At 46.5% G+C, this 25,151-nt stretch overlaps 1 protein-coding gene across 4 annotated transcripts in view; it reads right to left on the bottom strand.

The window, feature by feature from the left end:
* NCKAP5L (NCK associated protein 5 like) overlaps positions 1-25,151 on the bottom strand; it is a 45,375-nt gene that overhangs the window by 1,624 nt on the left and 18,600 nt on the right. Inside the window, exons 1-12 of one of the 4 annotated variants that reach the window (XM_063293713.1) lie at positions 20,632-20,720; positions 15,014-15,083; positions 12,900-13,004; positions 12,161-12,229; positions 12,032-12,070; positions 9,986-10,099; positions 8,982-9,095; positions 5,050-7,133; positions 3,852-4,014; positions 3,675-3,753; positions 2,036-2,353; positions 1,152-1,291 (exon numbers count right to left, since the gene is read on the bottom strand). In XM_063293713.1, coding sequence (XP_063149783.1) covers positions 1,152-1,291; positions 2,036-2,353; positions 3,675-3,753; positions 3,852-4,014; positions 5,050-7,133; positions 8,982-9,095; positions 9,986-10,099; positions 12,032-12,070; positions 12,161-12,229; positions 12,900-12,998 — 3,219 coding nt within the window. In that variant the 5' untranslated portion in view covers positions 12,999-13,004; positions 15,014-15,083; positions 20,632-20,720. Of the gene's footprint in view, positions 1-1,151; positions 1,292-2,035; positions 2,373-3,674; positions 3,754-3,851; positions 4,015-5,049; positions 7,134-8,981; positions 9,096-9,985; positions 10,100-12,031; positions 12,071-12,160; positions 12,230-12,899; positions 13,005-15,013; positions 15,084-20,631; positions 20,721-25,151 lie in introns of those variants that run through there. The other 3 variants (XM_063293712.1, XM_063293714.1, XM_063293715.1) reach the window with 3 other exon arrangements.

Below are 25,151 nucleotides of genomic sequence, written 5' to 3'. Positions count from 1 at the left end.
GCAGGGAGACCAATCCGGTTTTGCATTATTTCTGTTTCTCAGCTACCGAGAGCCCTGTGAGGTCTGCCTAAGGATGGCAGGCATGAGTTCCACAACTGCATTTTATATTTTCAACACAAGGCAAGAAAATCAACTCTTTTCATTTGCAGGTGGTCCTCATTTAACTACTACTTGTTCAGCGACCATTTGAACTTGGGACGGTGGTGAACAAGTAGTACTTATGACCAGTCTTTGAAGTTCCGACCAGCGCAGCATCCCTGAGATCACAATCTGGCTGAGCAACCAGCCCAGATTTCCAACCAGTGCAGTGTCCCGTAGTCACATGATTGCAATTTGCAGCCTTCCTTGTTGGCTTCCCACAAGCAGAGTCAACGGGGAAGCTGGCAGGAGGTCAGAAGTTGTAATCACATGAGGTCCTTGCTTCACAACCCACAGTAATTCACTTAACAACAGTAACCAGGGACTGCCGGAACAGCTGTCGCTTAGCAGCAAGGTCGTGACGCTGCATTACCTAATGATGGAAATTCCGGTCCCAATTACCGTTGTTAACTGAGGACCACCTGTATCTCTTCAGTTCCTGGAAAACCCAGAAACTAACACGGCAGCCAAAAGAGCCTAACAGTTTACATACATTATTGTTACCAGATTTTTAACCTGCCTTTTTTATATATAACCCAAGGCAGGGAACATGCTTAACATTCATTTATGGATTTTGTATCCTGCTTGCGTATTAAACAGCCTCACCTTGCTGTGAGTTATGGGAGCCTCACCTTGCTCCTATCTCTGCACTAAAGACTGAACGTGGAGCCATAGCTTTGGGGCAAAGAGGAAGGAGATGCTGTTGAGGACCGTTCCCTGGAGCATCACCCACCGCATGAGTCTGCAAAGGTGTCTTACTTAGCATGACTAGATCCACCTCAGGGAAACAAAGGCTTCTGGGAGGTACTGAACGTAACAACAAATCTGTTTGTGCTGCTTCTCATCTTCATACGCCCCTGAGGATAACACCAAGAGCTTCTACAGTCGGACTCTTAGCTTCCTAAGCCCTTGGTAAAGCAAGTACTGTCCGAAATCTCTCTGGGCCTTTTGCAGAGTGACATCTCTCTTCCCACCCCCTTCTCTCTGCCCCCAAACCCACCCCTGACCCCTACCAGCGCAGAGCCACGGAGCCCCTCCAGCCTGTCTGGAGAGCAGAGAAAGGGATCCACGCCGGCCGATGCTTTGGCGTTCGGGAAAGTCCAGTTCTTGCCATGTTGGACATGCTGGGGATTGCTGGCTTCGCTGCAGAGATCTGTGTAAGGAAAACCAGGACGTCACCAACAGCGAGACAGGGCCAACGTCTCACCCGCTCTGGGGCAGCACAGCAGAAACAAAATGGAGTTTGGGAGTTCTGGAGCAGGGGTGAACATTTTGCATCTTTCTTCTAGAAGTTGCAAGAACTGCATTTTAAAATATTAGGTTTGCATTTTACAGTATGTGGATCTGCATCAGAATCGGGTTCTAACTTTGTACATTTCTGCAGAAATGACTTGCACAAATTGGTGACAAACACTCAGAGGTTAGGAAGAGTATCCTGATTCTTCTATCAGTTAAGGACAGAAAGGATTAGGAGTCTTCCTTTTCCTACCCCCCCAATATCTTAAAATATTCAAAATTGACATCTGCCTGACTCTTATTGCATAACCAGCCATGATTAGGTAGTTTGGTCTTCTACGTTCTATGCATGGAAAGCTGCCTTATGGAAGAAAAGCTATGGGTCCCTCTAGGTCAGGTCAGAACTACACCTTGACCAGCGTATAGCTCTTCTAACTCTAACCCTAAAACTACCCAGCTAAGAATTTAAGCCAAAAGATCCCTTTACATACTGAAGGAAAGCATAATGAAATGGGCTGACCCTCCACTGACAAAGGCACAACACTAGCAAAATGTCTGCTTGTGGAAGGCATGAGCACATATGCACTGATTCAGAAAAGACCCCCAACATGGAGGACAATACACTGCCTCTCTGGCTAGATCTCTTTCAAAGGGTACAAACCTTGCAGGCAGCCTCTGCGATCGTGATGGCTGAAGGGTGGCTCTGCGCTGGTTAAGATGCCGTGGAAAGCTGGCATGCTTTGGTGCTTGCTAGGCCCCATCAGGTCCTCTGTGCTTGGCACCTCCCTCTCCAGCGTTCGGGCTTTGCGGGGCACTCTGGTGACAGGTGGGGGGCCTCTAGTGGGGAGGGGCCCTGCTGGCGGAGGATCCAGTCGAGGTCTCAGTTTTGGGACACTCTTACAGGGCATCCCGCTGCAGTAGTCAGGAGGGGGGAATGTACCAATGCCACTGTCCAGGGTCCGCGTCAAGGAGCTACACACTGTGGATACAACCAGAAACTATGAGGAGAGATGAAGCCAAAGCCCACACCTCCTCCAGAAATCCATCTCATTGACCTACTCAACAGTATACCTTTGGGGTCAGTATGTGTGTGAGTGGGGAACATGTAACCCTGTGAATACTGTTGGATTCCAGGTCTTAGCAGTTCTGGCCAGCATGGCCAATGGTCAGAGGTGAAGAGAGTTGGAATTTAACATCTAGAAAGCCATAGCCTCTGGTTGCCTTGAAAATACACCTGCCTGGAAAAAACTCCTGGAATTCTTATCTTTTGTCTTCAAACCAGCTCCCTTAGAGGAGAAGCAAATGGGAAGAGATGTAATTCGGTGGTCAGCCGCCTCTGAAGGCAGAGGGCATTCACCATGCGATTTTCTATAACAACATTAAATATCATTTTAAAAATTAAGGAGTTTAAGTCCCAAATAATGAGCGAGCTCCTGCCTGCTTCATGAGATGTGGGATGGTTTTGATTTTTCAAAAAACGTACTTCAGCAGCCCACCGTTAGGTGTATCGCAGGTACTACAATTGTGGGGATATGTTGCTGATTCCCCAACCCAACATGCTATTCTGTCCTCACTGCCTTTTCCAGTGTCCAGCAGGGAATATGTCTCCAGCCACTTTCATCTCTCCCCTTTCCCCAACTAGGAAGAAAATCCAGGAAGTGAGACTTCCAGCCATATTTAAACAAAGACCTGATTCTCTTCCATGTCTATGCTCTATGAAAAATGAGATGTCAGCAAGCATTATGATTGTTCTTTGTAAATTCAACATCCAACATTCTGTCAACATCCAGATATTCTAAACGTTGACTCCCATAATTCTCAGCTAGCATTAGTATTGACCAGATTGATGGAGAATTATGGGAATTGTAATTCAATCAAAGGATATGAAGTTGTGGAGGCTGCATTACTTAATAAAAGAATTCCCCCCATTTTTATAATCTCATGAGAAAGTTACTGGAACAGAGCCACCAGATCTCCTACAGATAGGATATGTATTTCCTCTCTAGGAAGCAATTCTCTGTGGTAGTAATTTCCTGTGTAAACCTGGAGTACAATTCATGGAAGTTTGTGTGGAATCATGGGAATATCGTTGATAGGACTTCATTCTCCTTGTGGAGGAAATAAACCTGATTTTTACTGCATTTAAAAAAATATGTAGACAAATCAATGAAGTTGGTTATTTCAACAGTACTGGCTCCCAAATGACTAGGCAACTGTCCTATGCTAGCTGCTGACTAAGTTAAAATCGCAGCTCTATTGTCAGCCCCCAGCCTGTCCCCTCAGCTTTCTCTGGAGCTCACCGGCAAAGTGCTGGGAGGTCACCAGTTCAGCCAAGTTGTCGTCAGATGGCAGCTCTTCCTGCAAGGCAGCTTCATGAAGCTACAGGGAGACAAGGGAGACAAGAACTGAGTCTTCTGGCAGCCGATCAGGGGCTTGGATGAGGGGCTTCAGGCTGCTCCCCCACCCGGAGAGCTCACCTTGTCCGGAGCCTCCTGACAGGCATGGAGGTGCCCAACGATGCCGTTGAGTGGTGGCCGGATAAGGCGGGGATCTTTGGTATCACACAGCCCTCTCTGCAGGCCCTGAAGCTCATTCTTCTGGTCCAGATGAGTCTCACACGGTGCCTCTTTCCCATCCACCCTGCAGTGCAGTGGAGGTCAGAACCCTGAAGCCTCCCCACCATTCTCTCTTGCTGTCTCCCTGCCTGTTTTGCAAGACCTGCAGGTTAGCACTACTAGCCTCCCCAAAGGAAAAGAACTGGGACCCTCTCTAACCACCATTCCAAGGATAGGCAAAGGGTTGTCCTTCAGACATCTTCAACTACAACATCCAAAAGCCCTGGCTGGCTTGGATTTTGTTTCGTTTTTTTGTGTGCCGTTCAATCGTGTCCGATCCTTGGCGATTGCCTGGATTAGTCCCTGCAGTTTTCTTGGCAAGATTTCGGAAGTGTTTGCCCTTGCCTCCTTCCCAGGGCTGAGAGAGGAGGACTGGCCCAAGGTCACCCAGCCGGCTTTCATGCCAAAGGCGGAGCTAGAACTCCCGGTCTCCTGGTTTCTAGCCTGGTGCCTTAACCACTAGATGAAACTGGCTCTCTTAATGAGAACTAAAACTCCAAAACATCTGGAGGGCACCCAGTTGCCTACTTTTAGTAGATGGGCTGCAAAGCTCAAGATGCAATTCCTCAAGTCCCTCAGAGCCAAAACCAGAATCCTTATGTTCAGGCTCCTTGATGCTAATTCTGGGCATTCCATAGCTTGCCACAGATATCCAGAATCTGGGACCCTGTTAGCAATCTTGATCATAAATTTCATTTAAAAACACACAAAAGGGGGAGAGGGAACGTTTTAGCTCCTTAGGAACATGAAAAAAGCTTGGAAACAAATAGCATTTAGTGAAACCTGAAATATTAAAAAATGGAGGGGTCCCCCTAAAAAGGGTCTCAATCAACCTGTACAGCTATTTGTTAGCTCTTACCACCCTCGCTGACTCTACTCTTGATCCCAACCAAAAACCTTCAGGTTTATGCAAATCTAGATCCTCGAGTTGGTGTGGAACAAAAAGCTGATCCTAGCTTAAGCGAGGTACCTCCTGGGGTGAGATCAACCTTCATCAATCTTGCCTTTAAGCCCTTCCGGGCAGACACCCCTCTGACCTGCTTCCTCCGCTCTGACCTACCTATTGAGCAGCTGCTGCATGAAGTTCTCTGCAGTCACCTCCTGGTACATCAGGGTGAGCTGGCTGTGTCCGGTGGCACAGGGGTGGGGCCGAGGCTTGTCCAGGGCCAGCCCGTTGATGTAGGCCTTCTCCTCCTCCAGGGCTTTGCGCAGGTCCTCTGCCTTCTCCATGAGCTTGGAAATGTTCAGGCTCTCAGGCTCCAGCCTGCGCGAGGCAGCTTTGCTCTCCTTGGCTTTGGGGGTCTCTGGCCTCCGGCTGAGGGCAGGCAGCTTGCTCTTGCGCAGGCCAAACCAACTGGCGAGACCGCTCGAATTCTTCTGCTTGGCCTCCCCTGTGGCCGGCCCGCCTTTGTGCCTTCGCAGGACGTTCTCTTCAATGCCTTTCATCACCTTTTCTTCAATGCTGGCGGGAGGCCCAACTTTGCCCTTGGCCTGGTCCGGGCCAGGGGGGTTCTTGCGCCCAATGCTGGCAGGTGCCTTGGCTGAGGGTGGGCATGGCTTGGGCTCTGGGGCAGGGGGCTTGGTTGGGGACTTGGAAGGTAACTTAGTTGGGCTCCCGTGGGGACTCTTGGCACTCTTCCCGGGTGGCTGGGCTTTGGAGGGATTCCGGTTGGCCGGCGTTCCCAAGGAGCGACTCTTGGAGCCCTGGTGCTCGGAGTCGTTCCCACGGGAGCCGACAGAGTGGGAGGAGTAGCACCGAGGGGCCAATTCGCCCCCGTGGCAGGGCTCCGGGTGCTTGAGGCTGCTGCTCCCAGAGCCCAGCCTGGGGTGGGACTCAGGAAGGCTCTCCCCACGCTCCCCCGACCGGGTGGGGGCCCGCCCCTCCTTCCCCTCCACCCCCTTCAGCCGCCCCAGCACTGTCAGCCGCTCTTTGAAGGGCATGCCAGCTGCTGCCTCGAGTGTCCGCTTGGTGGAGCCACTGCCGCCTCTCTTGGAGCCGTCAGGGTTCCTGCGGGACAGGGGGGGAGAGCGCCTGCTCTCCAGGCCCAGCTTCTCTCGGCCGCCAGCAGGGCAGGGCTCCGGCGAGAGATCCCCGGGGGGCATTGCCCGAAGAGGAGCCAAGCGGCAGGAAGGCAGGAGCACCTCAGGCGGGTCCGGTTTGGCATCGCGGGACGAGGGGGAGCGGGAGCCCATGGCAGTGTTGAGGGTCAGCTCCAGGATGTTCTCGTACTCATGGGGCTTGTGGTACCCAAAAGGGTCTGGGGAGGTGGGGGTGATGGGGTGGGGCTCTGGGACGAGGGGCCGGCCGGCCTTGGGGGAGGGATGTCCTCCGCCCACACCAGAGTCGGTGGGGAAAGGGCTGTCGGGGGAGCCCTTGCGGCTGGGTGTTGGGGAGTGGTACACCTCGTACGTGTTGCTGCGGCAGGGGATTTTGGAGCTGCGGGTGAGCTGCGGGCTGAGGCGGAGGGCAGCAGGGCTGGGAGGTGGTGGCATTTTCAGCAACTTGAGCACCTTGGAGGGGGACGGGATAGGGAGCCCTTGCCGAGACTTATCTCTGTCTTCGCTCGATGCCAGGACGCTCAGGTAAGCTGGCTCCCTGCAGGAGGAGGGAGGCCCCAAGGCCTCTAGGCAACTCACCGCCTGGATGTGCTTGTAGCTCCTGGCCTGCCCTTCAGGGTTGCCCATCAGGCAGGGCCCACCTGGCTCCCCATTGAGCAGGGCACCGTCACCAGCCTCCCGGAGGACCTGCTGCAGGTACGTCTCCACCTCACCTAGTTCCAGCTTGCGTTCGGCCAGTGCGCTCAGCAGCCCTTGCCCTGGGTGTCCGTTCTCGGGGGGATCGGGTTCCCCAGCCTCATCTGAGGAGGAGGAGGAGCTGCCCTCGCTTTTCAGTGGAGGCTGCCCAGGCACCCCTTCGCCCTGAGCCAGCAGTAGACACGGCCAGGCTTCTGCAGTCAGGCCCTCTGGGGAGCTCAGCTGCCCAGGGTCTCTCCAAGGGGAGGGAAAGGCAAGCAGCGGGTCCATCTCTTCCAGGGAACGCAGCACTTCCAGGATTTGGGCCTTCTTTCGCAGGAAAGGGGAGAGAGCCTCCAGAGACTGGGGATTAGATCCAGGAATGCCCAGACAATGTTCCTCAGAGATGATCTGGGGTTCAACCAAGGAGAGGTACAAAATATAACAGCCCAGCTTCTGATTTCCCTTTCTGCCCTCCTGACCACAACAACCCGCTTGTTATTCCTGTCTGTGTCCCCAGACTTCCAAGTTGCCTTACAGCAGGTCAAATGTTTTACTGGACTCTTCCAGTCCAATGTAGTCTCCTACAATGGGCAAAAGGTCCACAGGGGGAGCAGAGGAAGATCTTTTCCATCACCTTCTGCTCAATATTATTTTTAAGTGGCAACACAACGGACTGAAGCTGAAACATGCACGGAAAGCAGGAATTCCGCTTCCTTCTCTCCATTTAAGTTTGCATTCAATTCACACCGGGTGTCTAGGATTTGCCAAGGTATGCACTGAATGGATGCTCCCAAAGAGAAAAATTACCAAGGGCTGGAACAGAAGGTTTTAACTTTTGCCAGTCCTAGGAATTTGGGACACTTGCCTCCCAACACAATCCTGCATCTTCCTTCATAAATAGCATACCTAAAAACCAAATGTATTTATTTATTTAATCAATCTGTATCGCTACCCATCTCAACAAGTAAGCCTGGGTGGCAAACAAAACTAAAACTAAAATTAAAAACAATTACAACCAGCAATACAAAAATTAAAATGCAGAGCAGCCAAGGAAAGGATCAATCAACAGTCGCTAACGCAGCCAGGAGATGGGCCCCTTCATACACTCGGGGCCCCAGCCCCAGGCCCAGAATCAGGTCTTTCATGTCTTACAAAACCCCAGCAGTGTCAGAGCCATCCTAATCCCCAGAGGGAGAATATTCCATAAGGTGGGCACTGTGGTGGGAAAGGAACCGGAGCATACCGATCCTATCAGATGGGTAGAAACACCTGGGGAGAGATGATCCCTCAAGTAACCCAGTCCCAAGCCATGAAGGGCTTGAAAGGTGACAGCCATCACCTTGGATTGCACCGGGAAGCAGACCGGCAACCAATGCAGCTCACAAAGGAGTACATGTGCCGAGTAACCGGCACCACTGACTGCCCGTGCTGCCAAATTCTGCACCAGATGAAGCTTCCAAAGGTCTTCACAGGCAGCCCCACGTAGCACGCGTTGCAGCAGTCCAGACGAGAGTTCACGAGGGCATGAGAGACAGTGAGCAGGGCCTCCTGGCCCAGGAATGGGTACAACTGGCACACAACCTGACGCTGTGCAAAGGCCCTCCTAGCCACGGCTGCCACCTGTCTTCAAGCAGGAGCTGTGAGTCCAGGAGGATGTTTCTTTGCAGTCTCCCTGTGTGCATTAGGGAGGTTAGTGGATGTTTTCTTTTACTGGGATGACCACCTTTTTTTTTTGCCTGTTTGTGCTTGTTATTTTATACCTTTGTTTTTAATTCTACGTGCTGCCCAGAGTTATCAAGTTCGGTGACCTCAGAAACATGAATCAAATAAATAAATACAAATCTGCCTGTTCCCAACTTTTGGAACCAGTTTGGAGGGAAGAATCCCATTTCACCTCCCTACACACATTGCAACAATTCTCCTTTTGTAACTCTGATCTTCCCCTGCCTTCCTTGGGAAAGAAAAAAAAATCTGCCGCTGTCCCAAAATCTCATCGTTCGAGTAAGAGTCAGGAAGCTCAGCAGATGAAGATGGCTACTGTCTCAGCGGTCTGTGCTGTGCAGCACTGCATCAACTAATGGCTCCGGGCCCCGTTCCAAAGACGGTGCGCGCTCCCTCTCTTAAGCTGCTAACAGAATGCTATGCGACAGGAAAGCTATCTGGGTAGCCCAACAAAGAGGCAGTAGCACTAGCAGGTCAGCACCTGCAGGTGGCAATCCGAAGACAAATGGGCAATGAAAGAGTTAACAAACATACCTCTCTCTGCAAGAGGCACCGTCCCAGGGGAAGCGACACTGGGAGCTTCTCTACTGTGCCTGGTTGGGAGATTGGGGATGGACTGGAGAGCAAGAAAGCTGGATGGGCTGGAGGCTGGAGAGACAGTTAATAGAATGAAGGGCTCAAGCAGACCTGCTTGCAGAGAGCAAACACCCTAAACCACAGCGCCTTCACACACACCCATGCAAGGTACAGGTAGTCCTTGACTTACGATCACAATAGGGACCAGAAAATTTAAGTGGTGTGGTCATTATGTAAGGCATCATGTGACCACACTCCATTTCACTTTTTTGCGGCGGTCAACTGAATCACATGGTCATTAAGGGAAGCACATAGTTGCTAAGTGAACCACGGTTCCCCATTTATTTTGCTTGTTAGAAGCCAGCCGAGAAGGTTGCAACTGGCAATCACGTGACCCCAGGACGCTGCAACCGTCATAAATACACACCAGTTGCCAAGCACCCAGATTGCGGTGATTGACCCTAGGGATACTGAGATGGTTGTAAGTGCGAGCACTGGTCCTGAGTCATTTTTTTCAGTGCTGTCGAACTTTGGACAGTCACTGAACGAATGGTCATAAGTCGAGGACTACCTGTACGTCTAGCAATTCCACACTGCTTGGAAATATATGTGAACCCAGCAGCCACACTAATAGACCATTCTAGCTTTTACCAAGGTTGATTAGCATTATGACTGTAATTTATTCAATAACCTATGACTAACCAGATTTTGCTTAACATACTAAGTAAAGCTAGCATAGACTAATATGATCCTCTTGCAGGCATTCAGTTGTAAATGCAAAATTTCCCCCACTATTTGAGCTACATAAAACAATTCTTTTTCCAGCTGTATGGTTCCAAGATTCTCTCTCTATGCAATCACCTAAAACCCATCCACCCTGCAAGCAAATCATGCCTGTATATGTAAGCAGAGCACATGATGAGGAAGAGGGAAGATAAAGGACAGAGTACGTGGGAAACTACCTGGGAGAGAGATCCAGAAGTCAGCTTTCGATGGAAAAGATCACTGAGAGCCTGGTTTTGCCGTTCCAAGTCAAAGACCCGTTTTTTCAGTTTTATGCATTCTTCACGGAGATCCTGAGAAAGAGAGGAGGCAACCTGTAAACTAGGGTCGAGAGGGTACCTGCATATTCCCTTGTTTAGTTTCTTCTCCTCCCCACAGGAATCCTCAAGGTTGGTCTTTTGGGGTCAAAGTGGACTAAGGAGAAATCAACATTTGGTATCAAAGCACACACATCCTGTCCCAAAGAACCCTGAATCCTGTGACCGGCACAAATAATGCAATATGAGGACATGCACAAATGTTTGATCATATTTAACAGCCATTGCTACTCATGGCAAAAATGGTATAGGAGGAGGAGGGAAACAGTACTGAAGCCTTCTCTGCTGACTCCTGGGAATGTGGCGTAGAGCAGGGGACAGGCTTGGCATGCAAAAAAAGCCAGGTGAAATCTCCCACGAAGACTGAAGAGCAGCTCTGGATGATGAGCTAGATCAGGGGCAAGCATAATTAATGTTTGCAGGACAGATACCAAGCAATTAAGATCCACCATCTGCCCCCCCTTCATCTAGATCAGGGGTATACAACTTCTGTCAGCTCAAGGTTTACACCCGGCTTTGGGTGGAACAATGAAGACTGCACTCCAAAAGTGGGCTAAGCCAAGTCCTCTTTTTAGAGAGAGTCTCAGGAGTTTGAAAGAGTGAAAGGGGTGTTCTAAGGATCCACAAGACTTAAAGGCAGTTATTTTGTCTGTTAGCCCCTCAAGTCTCACACAAAATACAAAATGGGGCTTGTATTGTTGGCCCAACTATTTTGGGGGAGCCACAAAGGAAGCTGGTGGGCTGAATGCTGCCCCTAGACTTCATTTTTGCATCTCTGGACTACAGAGATCAATGGCCTGACTTGTTAGTCAAACTTCTTCTGAGCAAGGACCACAGATATCCCCACTCCAAAACCTGAGAGCCTAAAGCCTAAATGTGACTTTTCATTATTAAAATTGAATTAACTTTATAGTACACTTATATTCCAATCAAAGAGTTATTTTCTTTATTTCTTTGGTCACTATCAATTACAATTTTGAAACCAGTTCTGGAGGCCTGTGGGGGATGCAGGCTAGATTTCTGGGGAAGACAACAGGCCAAGGGGCTCATGTCTGTACCTCAACGATGGAGAAAAGGACGCAAGAAATACTCTGCTTTTGACCCTGAGTGAATTATGAATTCTACATTCAGATCTCATCTCTATCACCAGCTTAAGAGGGGACCTGATCTGGAATAGGGACAGCACTGATCTATCTAAGAAGGTTGTAAGATTATCAGGAGCATTTGGACTACTCTAAAGCGCAATATGAATATTATTACTACCAGAGGAAAGAGATTGGAGGAAGAATTCACACCTCTAGCAACAGGCAGTTGTTTCTAATAGCTCTCATGCCTTTCTTTCAGTGCAGTATCAAAAGGTTAATTGCTGTATCAACACCTTCCCCTTGAGAACAAGCAAGCCTAACCCTTCTTACTCAGCAGTTACATCCTCCATAGTCCAACGTGCCTTCCTCCCATCTGTACAAAAAAAACAAGAGCAGGCAACTGCCAGACAAGAGCTGTTCCTCCTCCTCATGACACCCAGCACAGGATGCAGCAAGGGTAGGCGTCGAGGGGCCCACAGACTGTTCCCTTGCTTGCTGACTTAAATTTTTCAGGAAACATCCATGCTTTAAAGCAAAACAATAGTCACTGGCATCATCTTTAACTCCAAGAATGCCACTGAGATCCAGAGAAGCATTATTAGGAAGTAAAAATGGGAGGTGGGGCTGTAGCCTGGTGACTGGTTTGGGAGCAGGCCTAGGAAAAACAGAGTGGGAGAAAGCCTCTGGTGGGCTGCAAGGGACTGTAAGCAGGAAGGCCTGCTTTCTGCACAATTTTGTGCCTGGCCACGCTCCACTCTAACAGCTCTCAAAATTCCAAAGACGCCCCTCAGCCCGCAAAGACCAGACCTGGAGACAGACTCACTTTTTGGTTTAACAGCGCCTGCACCACGTGATTGGCTACCTGCAGAAGAAGGAGCAAGTATAAGCACACGGGGAGAGGATATACCTCCATCAGAAGGTGCAGTCAGGGAAAGAGAAGGCAAAGCAGTACCTCATCCAGGCAGCGTTCATAGGTTTCCCGCTGGTTCTCATTGGCTTGCACCAAAGCCAAATTCTCTGCCTGAGGACAGAGAGAAGAGTCAGGCTGCTGGTGAAAACAGAGGACCTCAAGTTTCCTCTCCAGGATGCACATGGGAAAAGAAACGAAGCAAGGACAACTTTCCACCCCATTTCTCTTGTCCTTTGCAGAAATTCCTATTCTACAGCATTGCAAAGCTATGTTTTCTGGGAGAAGAGTGAGGGACTAAGGTCACTAGGCTCAATGGCTGGCACCTGCCTTCAAAAGCCAGAGCAGCAGATCAACTAGATGGATGTCCCATCCCTTGCAGACATGTATCATGTACCCACTCAAAAGCCCAGAATGCAAGATGTTTGTGCAAAGTGCACACACTCATATTAGGAAGAGGTAGAAAAGGAATCCACAAGACTTGACTCACATAGTGGATTCACCTGGGCCTATATGTCTGGTGTGTGTGTTTTTACTTTCCTGCACGCCATGTTGGAGACAGAGCTTCCTTGTGCCAATACTGGAGGCTTGGGAGTAGATGATCCTGCCTTGCAGCAGCAAGGGATCAGAACAGCTAGTTTAAACCATGCACACAAAAACCCACGCTCAAGAAACAAATGGCTTATAATGGGATCTCAATTCACTTCTTCTATCAGTCCTTCACTCAGCTGGTGCTCTGTCTCTTGAACCCCTTAAACAAGCTAGACAAGATCAGGCCTTGTACCTCTAGCTCCCGGAGTCTCTGCAGAAGCTCCTGGGGTGTCCTTGGCTCATTGCCATCCCCTTCCGGCTTCATCTCACTCTGCAGCTCAATTTCAGACATTGTTTCCTTTGGGCAAAAAGAATCAAGTAAAAGAGTGCCAACTTTCATGCTCCTGCCACAATAAAAGATCCACCAGCAATTTCAAGGGGAGCACAGCAAGGCCATTCACCAGCTGCCTCCAACAATGTGGCTGGGATTTCTCTAACAGGAAGGGTGGTCAGGAATGACAGTAGAGTTACAATGGATTGCTGGTTGAGGCTTACTCACTGCTGCATTTTTAAGCTAGGAAAATCTGCTTCTGTGTAATATCTGCCAATCACATGGCTAGAAGATATCAGAGGTCCTACCATGCAAGTGGTTTTGTTTTTTTTAATTTGTTCAATCGTGTCCAATTCTCAGAGACTGCCTGGACAAGTCCCTGCAGTTTTCTTGGCAAGGTTTTTCGAACTAGTTTGCCACTGCCTCCTTCCGAGGGCTGAGAGAAAGTGACTGGCCCAAGGTCACCCAGCTGGCTTTGTGCTTAAGTGGGGACTAGAACTCCCACCTTAAGCACGAAGCCTGGTTTCTAGCCTGGTGCCTTAACCACTACACCAAAATGACTCTCTTACCATGCAAGTGGTAGGCAAGCCAAATCTCAGTATATTTATTTTCACTTACCACAATGTTACCTGACTGGTCTTCTGAAGTGGTCTTGATCCAGACAATGGAACAACCAGGCAGTTTAAAGGACCACATCTCCCTATTTTACCAAATCTCTACTTTTGACATTTTATTTAAAGCAGCTTCCACAAAAAACAGTGCCCTCCAAGTAGGCTGGACTACAATTCTACTTTTAAAAGGGGGTGAAAATGCATAGAAGGATGGGGTAAAAACATTTCTAAGGAAGTATCCTTCTAACACTTTTTAAAGATTCTCTTTCTTCAGAGACAATTTTAGCTTGCTCTTTATAGAGCAAAGTTGGGTGGTTTTTGTTTTTTTTAACTTTTAGAAAGCAAGACAAAATGTCTCTGAAGGAAAAGGAAATCGTCCAAAGCACGCTGGACATTTTTGAAGGAATACTGTTACTTGGCTTCCCATGAGATTTCACTTCTCTTTTTAATAGGTTACTGTTGAAATAACTGTAAGGAGAAGCTCTACTGGAAGAAATTCTTTTTTGGATGTTCTGCCGAAGACAACACAATGGGTAGCTTCATATATTGTGTTCAGCCTCAGGTTGATTTCTTTGGTTTTAGCAAAGCAAGTTGTAGAAATCCAGCCACCGTGATTTGTAAGTTGTTATGGTATGATCTGTGACCCCAGCCAACTATGACTTATTCAACAACCCATAGTTCAATGATCCATGGCTTAGGGTATGCATTAGGGCCACAATTCAGCCTCCTGATAATCCAAAGGGGTGCAGAAGACCATCTGGTATCATAATGATACAGGGCCAGATTAAGGCCAACTGATGCCCTAAGCACAGCCCAACAATGATGCCCCTTAGCCCTTCCATTGCTTAACTGACAAGACATTAAGACTCAATCAGTGCTGAAAACTAAAATTGAGTGTGGCAGTGAAAGACTTGATAGGCGTGATAACTGGGGGAAAAACTCTGTGGTGCCCCCCTTCCTTTGGGGCCTAAGCATGTGCCTATTTTGCTTAATAGTTAATCCAGGGCTATGATGATGCACTGGAAGGTACAGAGCTGATTTTTTGCTCCCCCTTTACTTTATTCAAAGGTTTAAGGGTGGGAATGGAAGTGGGAGGTCTCTGGAGGCAAGTTGCCTCCATCTCTATTCTTAACCCCCAAGCCACCAAAAAGCAGACTGAAATCAGGCCCAAAGACAGCTGTTTGGGGCAGGAGGATGAAGGGTGGAAATGGAAGCTTCCAAAGGTCTTCTGCTTCCATTCCCTCCTTTAATTTCTGAATAAAATACTACAAAACCATGTCAGTAAAATTCGATCAAGGTTGATCCTGCCACATTTGGATGGGTTGCAGGTGATGTCCAGGGAGCGGATTGCCTGCCCCCAATCTCAGGGTGATGTATGACCCCAGCTAATGTCTTGGCCCAGCTCTTTCCCAGCCTTTTTCTTACCTTTCTTCAAGGCCCCAGTGGTGGACACCTCGACAAGCCCAACCTCCAGGACTCCCTTCATCACTTTTGCCTGAAAGAGAAGCAAAGGGAATTCAAGGTTGAGCCTCCCTCATCAAAGGACTGTTGCCTTAAAGAGATACATCAGCATTCAGGGAATGTAAGCAAACAGCAGAGAGCTGCAAATGAGAGCTATTTTTAAACCCAAAGATCCCACCCCCACAGTCCTTTTCCTCCAAGGATTTCCCCACAGTAACTCTCATTCCACCCTTGTGACAGTTGCTGGAGCACAGTTTACAAAAGAAGTGGGAAACATTTTATGCAGTTGGGGGCTGATCTGCTGCTTCATCTTGAAGGAGCTTGGATTTATAGAGTTGGGTCCTGATTCCTCTGCTTCCAAACCAGCCACTATCTGGACAGCAATAACCAAACCATAGCACTCACTACTGCAGCATCCCAGGTGATGCTGTTTTTTTAAAGGAGGGGCTGGTTTTTAAAAAGGACATGTTAACAGAGGGTAGTCCTAGTTCCAGAAATAATCATAATTAAGACCTGCTACATCCAAGAACAAATTTTCAATATACTGAAGCAAGGAGTTTCATCATCCATTATGTTCAGTTTGCAAACTTCCCCAGGTCATCTTGTCTTGCCACAGATAAGAGGCAGAATGCAGAGAAGACAGACCTGTGTCAAATCCAGCAATGCTTCTACAATGCTCATTTGTAGCCCAAAGCGGCTATTTCAGCACAGGAGGAAATACAGCCCTCCCGTAGCATCTGGTAAGTTTAATCCATAGTATGTTTGATTTGGCTTTGGCTTAGCACAACCTGAGAATCCAGCCATTGTGTTTATAAACTGTGGTTTATTGTTTCACGAGACATGGGAACCAGGCCACTATGGCTTGTTCAGCAAACTATTATTAAAACCACGGCTTACAATCCACATTTCCTGTCAGTGACTGTCAGGAGATGCAGCACACCAGGCCTAGCGACCTTCAGTCCTTGAGGTACTCTGCACTCTGACTGGAGAAGGGACTCTTCCACAGTCCCACCACCTGAAATCCTGTATTTATTTATTTGATTTATGCCCTAGTGAGCTCTTACAGCAGTTAACAGAACTTCAAAACAAAACCAATATCAACTGTTAGAGACAGATCATAAGTCACAGTAAAATAAATACTAAAATCATCTCACAATTAAAGGCCTTACTGAAAAAGAAGCATCTTTATAGATTGCCTAAACACTGAGCGTGTGGGGGCCAAACACAACTCCCAAAGGAGTATATCCAGAGCCTGAGAGAAGTGCAGGAAAAGACCCCTTCACGCCACCAAGACAGGCCTCTGACAGTGGGGACATTTTCATACGACCTGCTGCAGATCTTTACAACCAGGTAGGCCTTTAATAAAAGAAGCTGTTCCTTAGGCAGACAGGCCCTAAGCAGTTATGTACCAGCAAAAAGAGCAAGGTATGAACCCAAGAACTATGCATCTTCTCCTAGCCTCATGATGCACTAGAGTACACACGACCAACATACGCCTTGCTTAATACTATCAGGTAAGGTTTCTGGATTCAGCACACATGTCCAGATTTGGTTTGATTTTTTCACCAAGCTTACTCATGCAAGGCAGGGGTGTCCAATCAGGTGTCCAATCACCTCATCAGTTTCACACTTGCCTTGCAATATGACATAAACATACATTCCCAAGGCCAGCCTTCTGAGGCTCAACATTTTATGCAGAATTTGGTACAGATTTTAATTTTCAAGCGAATGGCTATTTAATTCAAGCAGATTCTGATTCAAGCAGCTGGACACATGGATGTTTTCTGATTTAAGAAAGGGGAACTAGCACTATGAAGTTTGCCACGAAGTTAGAAAGAAAGCCAGAAACCACTATATTGAAGACAACAGTGTATTTCATCCAGCATGTCTGCGGCTTTGCAGTACAAGGGCAGAAACTGAGGCTGAGGGTTACATAAAACGAACCCTGCAAATTAAATGCATGAACACAAGTCTGGAATTTGTTGGAGAATCCCACACATACCATATTCCCACTCTCAATGAAAAACCTACTAATAGGCAGAACATTGCACTTCTTCCCTTATTGATGAGTAGCCAAATAAGGTGGCTACTCTTTGTTTATACATTCAAGGGTACCTCTAAGTTCTACTGGAAGAGATGGCATTAACCACATTAAATGTGGTTTCTTTAATTGTTTTGTTAATGAGCTTTCTAAGGAGGTAACTAAGATAATTTTGAAGTTACACAAAGATCTTTATCCCTTAGAGCAGTGTTCCTCCACCGTGGCAACTTTAAGATGTATGGATTTCAACTCCCAGAATTCCCCAGCTAGCCTCCCCACCAGTTGGGCAATTCTGGCAGTTGAAATCCACATATCTTGAAGTTGCCAAGGTTGAGAAACATTGTCTTAGAGTAACCTGCCAAATGTAGCCCAGTAGGTAAGGGATGAGGTTTAAATCAGAGGTTTAAATCACACAGCCCAGAGGCTCACTGGTTGATATTTACACTGCTACTGCTTCTCTAATTAGCCTACTCCACAGAGCTGTTGGAAGGATAAAATAAAAAAGTTGGAATAGAAGAGAACCAGTAAGCCATTTTGTGCTCCTTAGAAGAAGAATGGGCAGACGTATAACCAAACTAGTAATACAAAACAAAAGTCAAATCAAATGCTGATCCACAATTCTCACAAACAGGCCCCAGTTTGGGCCATGAAAATACAAGGAGAATATAGAGTGTTTATCTTGCCAATAGAAAGTCAGATAAATGAACTGTTCAACCTTCCTTGAAGGAGTCACATGAGAGTTTGAGAAATTCAAAATCCAGAACTAGTTTTTACTCCCCCACTGAAAAAAACCCCCAAACCACTTACATGAGAAAGAGTTTATTTCTATAATAGGAAACAAGATTAAAGAGATTATTATAGGAGCTTCTTTATCCTATAGCTCAATCTTCTCCAACCTGGTTTTTACTAGATTTGTTTGAACCGCAATGGCTGTAATTGGAAAAAGCAACTGGTTTTTAGCGAGCTAACTCAAACAATTCTTTTTCCAATTACACAGGATTGCTGAAGAAATCTACTTCAGAGTAGTCTGAAGAAGGAAAAGTTAGATCATTGTATTCATTTCCTATTTTAAATTATTGAATAATTCCCTGAAGAATATAAAAGGATGAAGACAAATACAGTCGTCATGAATTTTATCCAGCTTTTCAATTTAGCTTTGAGAACATTAAACATATGCAATATTGGATTATCAATCAATTTTATTTAGGGCCAAAAGGCCCAAAAGAACATTGGATTAGCATTCAGCCTAACCCCTTCATAGTTTCAAACAGAATTTTTTAAATCTTTCAAAGACGTTCAACCTTCATCTTTCCCTGAAAAATTCATAAAACATTTTAAAACACACAAGAAAACTGCTTTGCAGATTTTGGGAAACAAATATGCAAGATGCTAATCAAAAGTCATCCACCTGAGCTACTTCTCTCCCCAAGCACCCCAATCAGCTATCCCACCCACCAGATTTCACTCCAGGGTATTAAAATGCATCTGTTTTAAGAACAGCTAAGATAAATTTAAGTCATCTTGGCCATATTAAAAAAATGTCTGGCTTAATCATATTTTACAAAGCAAAGTTTAAGGAATCTACTTTTCCTGCAATGCATTCACTGGTTTAGGCATTCTGATTACTCTATGATTCAGTAATAATTAGTTCTTTTGCTGTGTCTCAATACTGGAACTCAAAGAAAAAAGTCTCAAGAGAGGAATGAATTAGTTCAGTCAACTAGTATAGAAATTTATGCTTAGAGTCCAGGATCCCAGTAGTTTGAATTTCCAGCCCAGGGGAGGTAGAATAGTTTCCAAAATTCTGAGAACAACTGGGAGAGAGGAAAACCCAGGAGTTATCTACAGAAACTAGTAGCACCATCCTACATATTTTAACGTTTTCATGTCAAGAGCATGTCACATGAAAACTACACAAAAATAAACTTTTTGAATACTGCTTTTTTAAGGTAGTATCAAAAACTTCTGAATTATGTGATTGAGCTTGGAAGAAAACTTCCAAAACTTTGGGCAAAAGAAGTGGGAAATAAAATTCCTACTTTAATTAGAGCTCTAACAAGAAAGGTAAGCATAATGGTTAGAGCTCCCCACCCCCTAAATCCTAACAGACCTTTTTAGTTTTTTAAGGAATTCTAGGAGATGTAACCCCAACATTCCAGATGGAAACAAGATTGGGAGAAGATTTCCCATTACATAGGGACTCCCAATCTTTATCAGGCTGAAGCTGGCCCAGGAGATAGTCTTGGCACCAGGGCTTTGCACTGGTGGCCCCTCAACACTTCCACCATACTGACATCTCTGTGACATACAGTGGATGTAAGGAAAGCTGGCACTTGGGATGTCTGGTTCAAAGATGGCTTTGTAATACTCAATAAGCAACACTAGAAGCTCCCTGTAAAAAGGCAGCCTGTCTTCCTTCCCATTTCCTTCCCCTCCAAGTTCCCAGACTCTCTTGCAAAACAGGTACCCTCCTCTGCCTTACACATCCCTCCTCAACCACCTCGCTGCACGCCAGGAAACAAACAGTCCTGGGCCGGTTATTACATCTATCTACCAGCCCCACCAAGGACTTGCAGGATACTACTCCAGGCTACTTAGCAGCCAAGGGCATTTGGCTGACTCAAACTAGCATGCTGGAAAGACTGCGTTTTCTTGGCTGCATTGCATTCCTGATTGGATGGGTTGGTGGGGGGGGGAGAGGGAAAAAATGGGAAACTGCAGGGCCAACCTCTATATGCTTGGCACAAAGAGACTAAAGAGATCTCATGCGCTGCAGGGAACGTGGAGACATCTGGACGGCACTTAAATCTAAACCCCAGCAAAAAAGAAATGCAACTGTATATTAAAAAAAAAAAAAAGGGAACGTTACCCTGCCGCAGAAGCGAAGAAACCTCGGATACTGCCCTTCTCCAACAGCTTCCCTTGAAACCACGCTCCGCCGCTATTGATCCATCCCGTCAAACTGTGGAACTTCACAGCCCAGGTACCCAAACCCAGTTTCGGCGAGGCTGTAAAGAGGGACAAACGCCCACCCGACAGACGTGCGCCCCGCCACTTCCCCCAAAGCCGGGTCAGCCTTCTAAGCCAGGCTTCCAATCTTACCCATGCATAAATACCCTCTCCCGTAAATCCTCTACGCGCCCGCTGCTCCTTGATCCAGGCATCCCCCGCCGGCTCCGGGAGGAGAGCTTTGGAAACGGGCGGCTGCCTCCTCTCTCGAAACTACGAGGCTGAGAGGAGGGGACAGACCCCTCGCATATCCTGGGCTCCCCTGGAGGGCCCCAAGGATTCCCGCTGCAGAACCTGCCCAGCCAGCGCTGTTCAGACACCCGACATTTTCCAAAGCTCTCGCCCTCCCCCTTCCCACCCGCCCGTCTGCTCTGAGCCCCCGAAGTAACCTCCTGCTCAGCCTCTCCGCCAGTGCTCTTAAACTTCGTCCTCCCGTTGCCCTCTCCGCCGCACCGCCAGCCCCTAAAAGCGGGGGTGGGCGGTGGGCTGGGGACCGAGCCTCATCTCGCCTACGCGACGGAGGCCCCGATACCTTTGGCGCATCCTCCGGCGACACGGCCCGACTCGGGGCCTGCTATTGTTGGGTGGTGGAGGCGGAGGCAGGAGGAAACTCACGGCTCGGAGCTCCGCCTTATCCGTCCCCCCACTCAGCGCGGCCCATCTGAGCCCAGACCCGCCGCCGCCCCCCACCCATCCTTTTCTCAGCCCATCTGGCTGAAGGGGGATTTCCACTACCATGGGGAAGAGGGGGAGGGGGATCTGCCCAAGCGGCCTCACGGAGAAGGCTGCAAAGCAGCCTCATGAGGGGGAGCGATTAAAAAATGCTGCTGCCTTCAGAATTTAGGATGATTATGCTCATCATAAATACATGTGTGAAAAAAATGCTGGGTTCCACTGAAACATAGTTCAGATTGTAAAGGAGAGCGACACTTAATCCAGATTTTCCTACCCACATACACACCAGGTGTGGGCACTTATTTCTGTTCAGATTTGTACCTTTAGAGAGCAAAGGACAAACTCCTATAAGGAATTACTCAGATGGTGAAGGGCAACATTTCTCCAATTCCAATAAATTCTTTGCAGGTGAATTCCTGGTGACCCTCACTAGCTGCTTCCCCCAAAATAAGACCATCAGCAAACATGGCTGATATCTTAGGGCTGTCTTCCAGGGGCCATGTGACTGAGGTCCCCAAGGTCATATTTTCCTTTCCTAGCCCTGTGGCTTGTTTGGTAATGGCCTCAAAACTGAAAAATGAATCCATTTTACCCTTGTGCAGCTGCTCTTTAGTGTGAATGGCACTCTGGAATCAGCGGGCGGGCGGGCGGGCGGGCGGGCGGGGGCTCAAATGAGAGGAATAGGAGGCCCAAGTTTCCTTTCTCAACAGTTTCCCTACATGGGAAATATTCTGTTCTTGCTCTCCAGCTGTGGATTTTAAAAAATCTCTACTGTGGAGGTAGAGATCATCCTGCTCAATGTTGTTTTTATTTATATAGCTGCCCATCTTATGCAACATAACCCTGGGCAGCTTGCAGTACCAGTAAAAGCATTAAAAACAATTAAAAGCATAAAAAACAGCACAAAAAACTCTTGGCATGCCCAACCCCTCTCTGGGCTCAGCCTCACTCTACCCCAATGCTTGTGAGAAAAGCCGTGTCTTCCTGGCTTTTCGGAAGGCTAGGAGGGTAGGGGCCTGCCGGCTCTGTGGGTGGGGAGGAGGGTGCTCCAAAGGGCAGGGGTGAGAAGGCACACTGCACTACATGGCAACCTTTGAGGGGAGGGGCCTGGGAAATCCTTCCCTTCTTTCCCTTTCAGTAAAACTTTAAGCAAGTACTGTACTAAACCTTTCCATTTGGAGATTGCAATCCCATGCACATTTCTGTAGGAAGAAAGATCTACCGAGATCTGGGGGAACCTACTCTATATTAACATGCTTAGAGCTGGTCTGATACAGCATGAATAATTACATCCTGCAATTGGGAATGGTTTGAACTCTCTCTCAGCAGCCACTACCGTTTTGCTAACAGAGCCAAGTAGGAATTTAGAGAAAGAGGCAATTCTAAGGAAAGTCATGCAGAGTGAGAATGAGGGTTGGCTTGATCCTTCTACACTTTTCCAGCTGCAACTCTCTTCTTAGAACTATTTGCTGATCATGATGGGAAGGTGTAAAGAAACCTTCAGGTCAAGAGCAGTGGCACTTTTCTTGGCAACCATTTGCAAGTGATTTGCCATTGGCTTCTTCTGGGACTTTTTTTTTTGAACTTCCTGGTGGTTTCCATCCAAGTACTAACCAAGCCTAACCCTGCTTAACTTCCCAGACCCATGTATATTGTGACTACTTCCACAGAAGTAACAATTCACTTTTTACTATTGACTCTGCCCCCTTAGCCAAGTTGTGGATACTAGGTTATTATAAATCTGATGTTGGCAATCATGCCTAATTCTGATTATATTAATCCAGAAAGAGCTGAGTAACTAAAATGGAGCAGGGTAAAGAAACAAGTACAAGATTAATCTGAGGTCTACAAGGTAATATTCTTAGGTACTAAGAAAAATACAGACAGAATCACTGTCCTTGAAATTGTTGTTGTTCAGTCGTTAAGTTGTGTCCGACCCTTCGTGACCCCATGGACCACAGCACGCCAGGCCTTCCTGTTCTCCACTGTCTCCCAGAGTTTACTCAAATTCATGTTCGTTGCATTGGTGATGCTGTCTAACCATCTCTGCCGTCCCCTTCTCCTTTTGCCTTCAGTCTTTCCCAGCATCAGGGCCTTTTCCAGTCAGTCCTCTCTTCGCATTAGGTGGCCAAAATCTTTGAGCTTCAGCTTCAGTATCTGTCCTTCCAATGAACAGTCAGTCATCCTTGAAATTACTAAAAACTTCTTAAAAGTATGTAACAAAAAAGTGAAATAGTTCACACATCTTGCTATTTGTTAACAGATCTTGTTAATCCACATTAAAACAATCAAGTTATGTGAAACCATGATTTGTTAAAGGCATAAACTACAAATCATGGTTTCTCTGAGTTACTCTGTCTAGAAGCTGTCACTGCACCCTTTAGCCTAGGCAGGGGCTTTAAAGCCTCACCATTTGGGAAGGAGTTATACCCTTGTGCAGCCTCCTCTTTAGTGTTACTGACACTAAACTGTTGTTAGCAGCAGCTGTATCATGTGAACACACCCAGAGTGGCCTGGTTCGCAGGTAACATTAAACCAGAAACCATAGTTCAGTTCATAGATTATGCAGAACCAAATCTAAGAAAACCACATTATAGCTTACTGTGATTTAGGCAATGCATTTCTGTGCCCATTTATGAAAGAATATAAGGTGGCAGCAGTTAATTACAATTAATGAACTCAATTTTAACTGTAGCTTAAAAGCAGAGTTTCTCAACCAGGGTTCTGTGAGAGGTCACTAGGGGTTCCCTGGGAGATCACAATTTATTTTAAAAATTATTTCAAATCCAGGCAGCTTGACCTGAAAGAGGTAAGTTTCATTCTTTATTTTTTGTTTAAGACACTGTAAATGCATACATACAGACCTACACATGAAACAAATAAAATAATTTGGTAACTTCTGGCCTATATTTGAGCCTGAATGTGCAGGGGTTCCCTGAGGCCTGGAAAATATTTCAAAGGTTCCTCCAGGGTCAAAAGGTTGAGAAAGGCTGCTCTAAAGTATATACCAAGCACATTAGGCTACATAAACTGCTTTTTGTATAGGAACATGCAAGAGATTGAATAATTAATATTTTCCAAAGCAATTTTCACCTTAGACCAGAAGGAGGCAAAATTTCTCTTGAAAAGTTTCTCTCTCATAAAAACTGCTCTTTTTAAAAATAACCACAGAAGACACAAAACCATCACCTTGCTTTTTAAAGTAAGAAAGACTGCTTTAGCCCAATTAAATTACGTTTTATATTTCATCAATAATTTTAAATATCTACGAATATTGACAGAGAGAGAGAGAGAGAGAGAGAGAGGGAAATATAATAGATAAGGTGTTGAATTTGGAGCTGCCTGGTTTCCAACCCAAGTCCCTACTCAACTGGATAAACTGGTCCTTGTTCTCTTGTCAAACATACCAGACAAGGTGGTTTCCCTGGCATAAAACCTGTACAGGCTACCAAGTAAATCATCTTAAGCAATCAGGAGAAATGCAGGAGAGAAATACAATCAAATAAATAAATGTCTACCCCACAGATACAGTGAAATAAGAAAATAGTATTACTACTTTAATTTGAAAATCCCACTTTAGGAAAATTCTGATCATGCTTTCTATTTAGAGCAATTAGCTGAAAGTCAACTTTCACTATTTTACCTAGATTGTATTTCAGACATTTTCCTGCACTGGTAGGAATTCTTGGCTTCTTTGCAGTTTTATACAAGTATTCTAAATCAAACTATCATCTTCATCCCCAAAATTAATTATTATTTTTATGTTGGTGAAAAAACCATTTGATGTAAAAAAAATTTTTTTTTGAAGCAGAATATGATTGATCTGGAGAAATTAATACAGGAAATGACAACAATAATTAGGCTAATCTTTTGCTGAAAATAGTACGCAAACCTTCAAGCAAATATAATTAGCTTCTAGGAAAAAATTAAATACAATAAATACCATCTATTAAAACAGCTAAGTCTTAACTAATTTGCTTTGGGATGGTATTCATTTATTTAAAATATTTATATGGCCACCCATCTTGTAAAACACAACTCTGGGCGGCTCACAACAAAAATAAAAAACAAAAACAAGAAAAAAACAGAAAACCAGGAGCCCGATCCATCATCTCCAATCCATCAATCTATACAATGTTCCAACCTCATCCTATCCCAGCGCCTGGGGGAAAAGCCAGCCCTTTACATCTTTTTGGATGGTACTGATGGTACGGCACCCTCTGCCGCTGAATGATCTCACACAGTGATTTTAGATATTAAAGAAGAACGATGAGAGACCTGAGACCTGAGGCACTCCACATTGCAGGGGTCTAGGGCTAGACCCCCACTAACACTGGCTGGAACCAGCTGTGGAGAAAGGAGAAGAACCATTACAAA

This window comes from Candoia aspera, chromosome 2 (genome assembly GCF_035149785.1).
Source record: "Candoia aspera isolate rCanAsp1 chromosome 2, rCanAsp1.hap2, whole genome shotgun sequence".
NCBI classification, from domain to species: domain Eukaryota; kingdom Metazoa; phylum Chordata; class Lepidosauria; order Squamata; family Boidae; genus Candoia; species Candoia aspera.
Note: the sequence above shows the minus strand (reverse complement) of the source record. Positions and strands in the feature narration are given on the sequence as shown.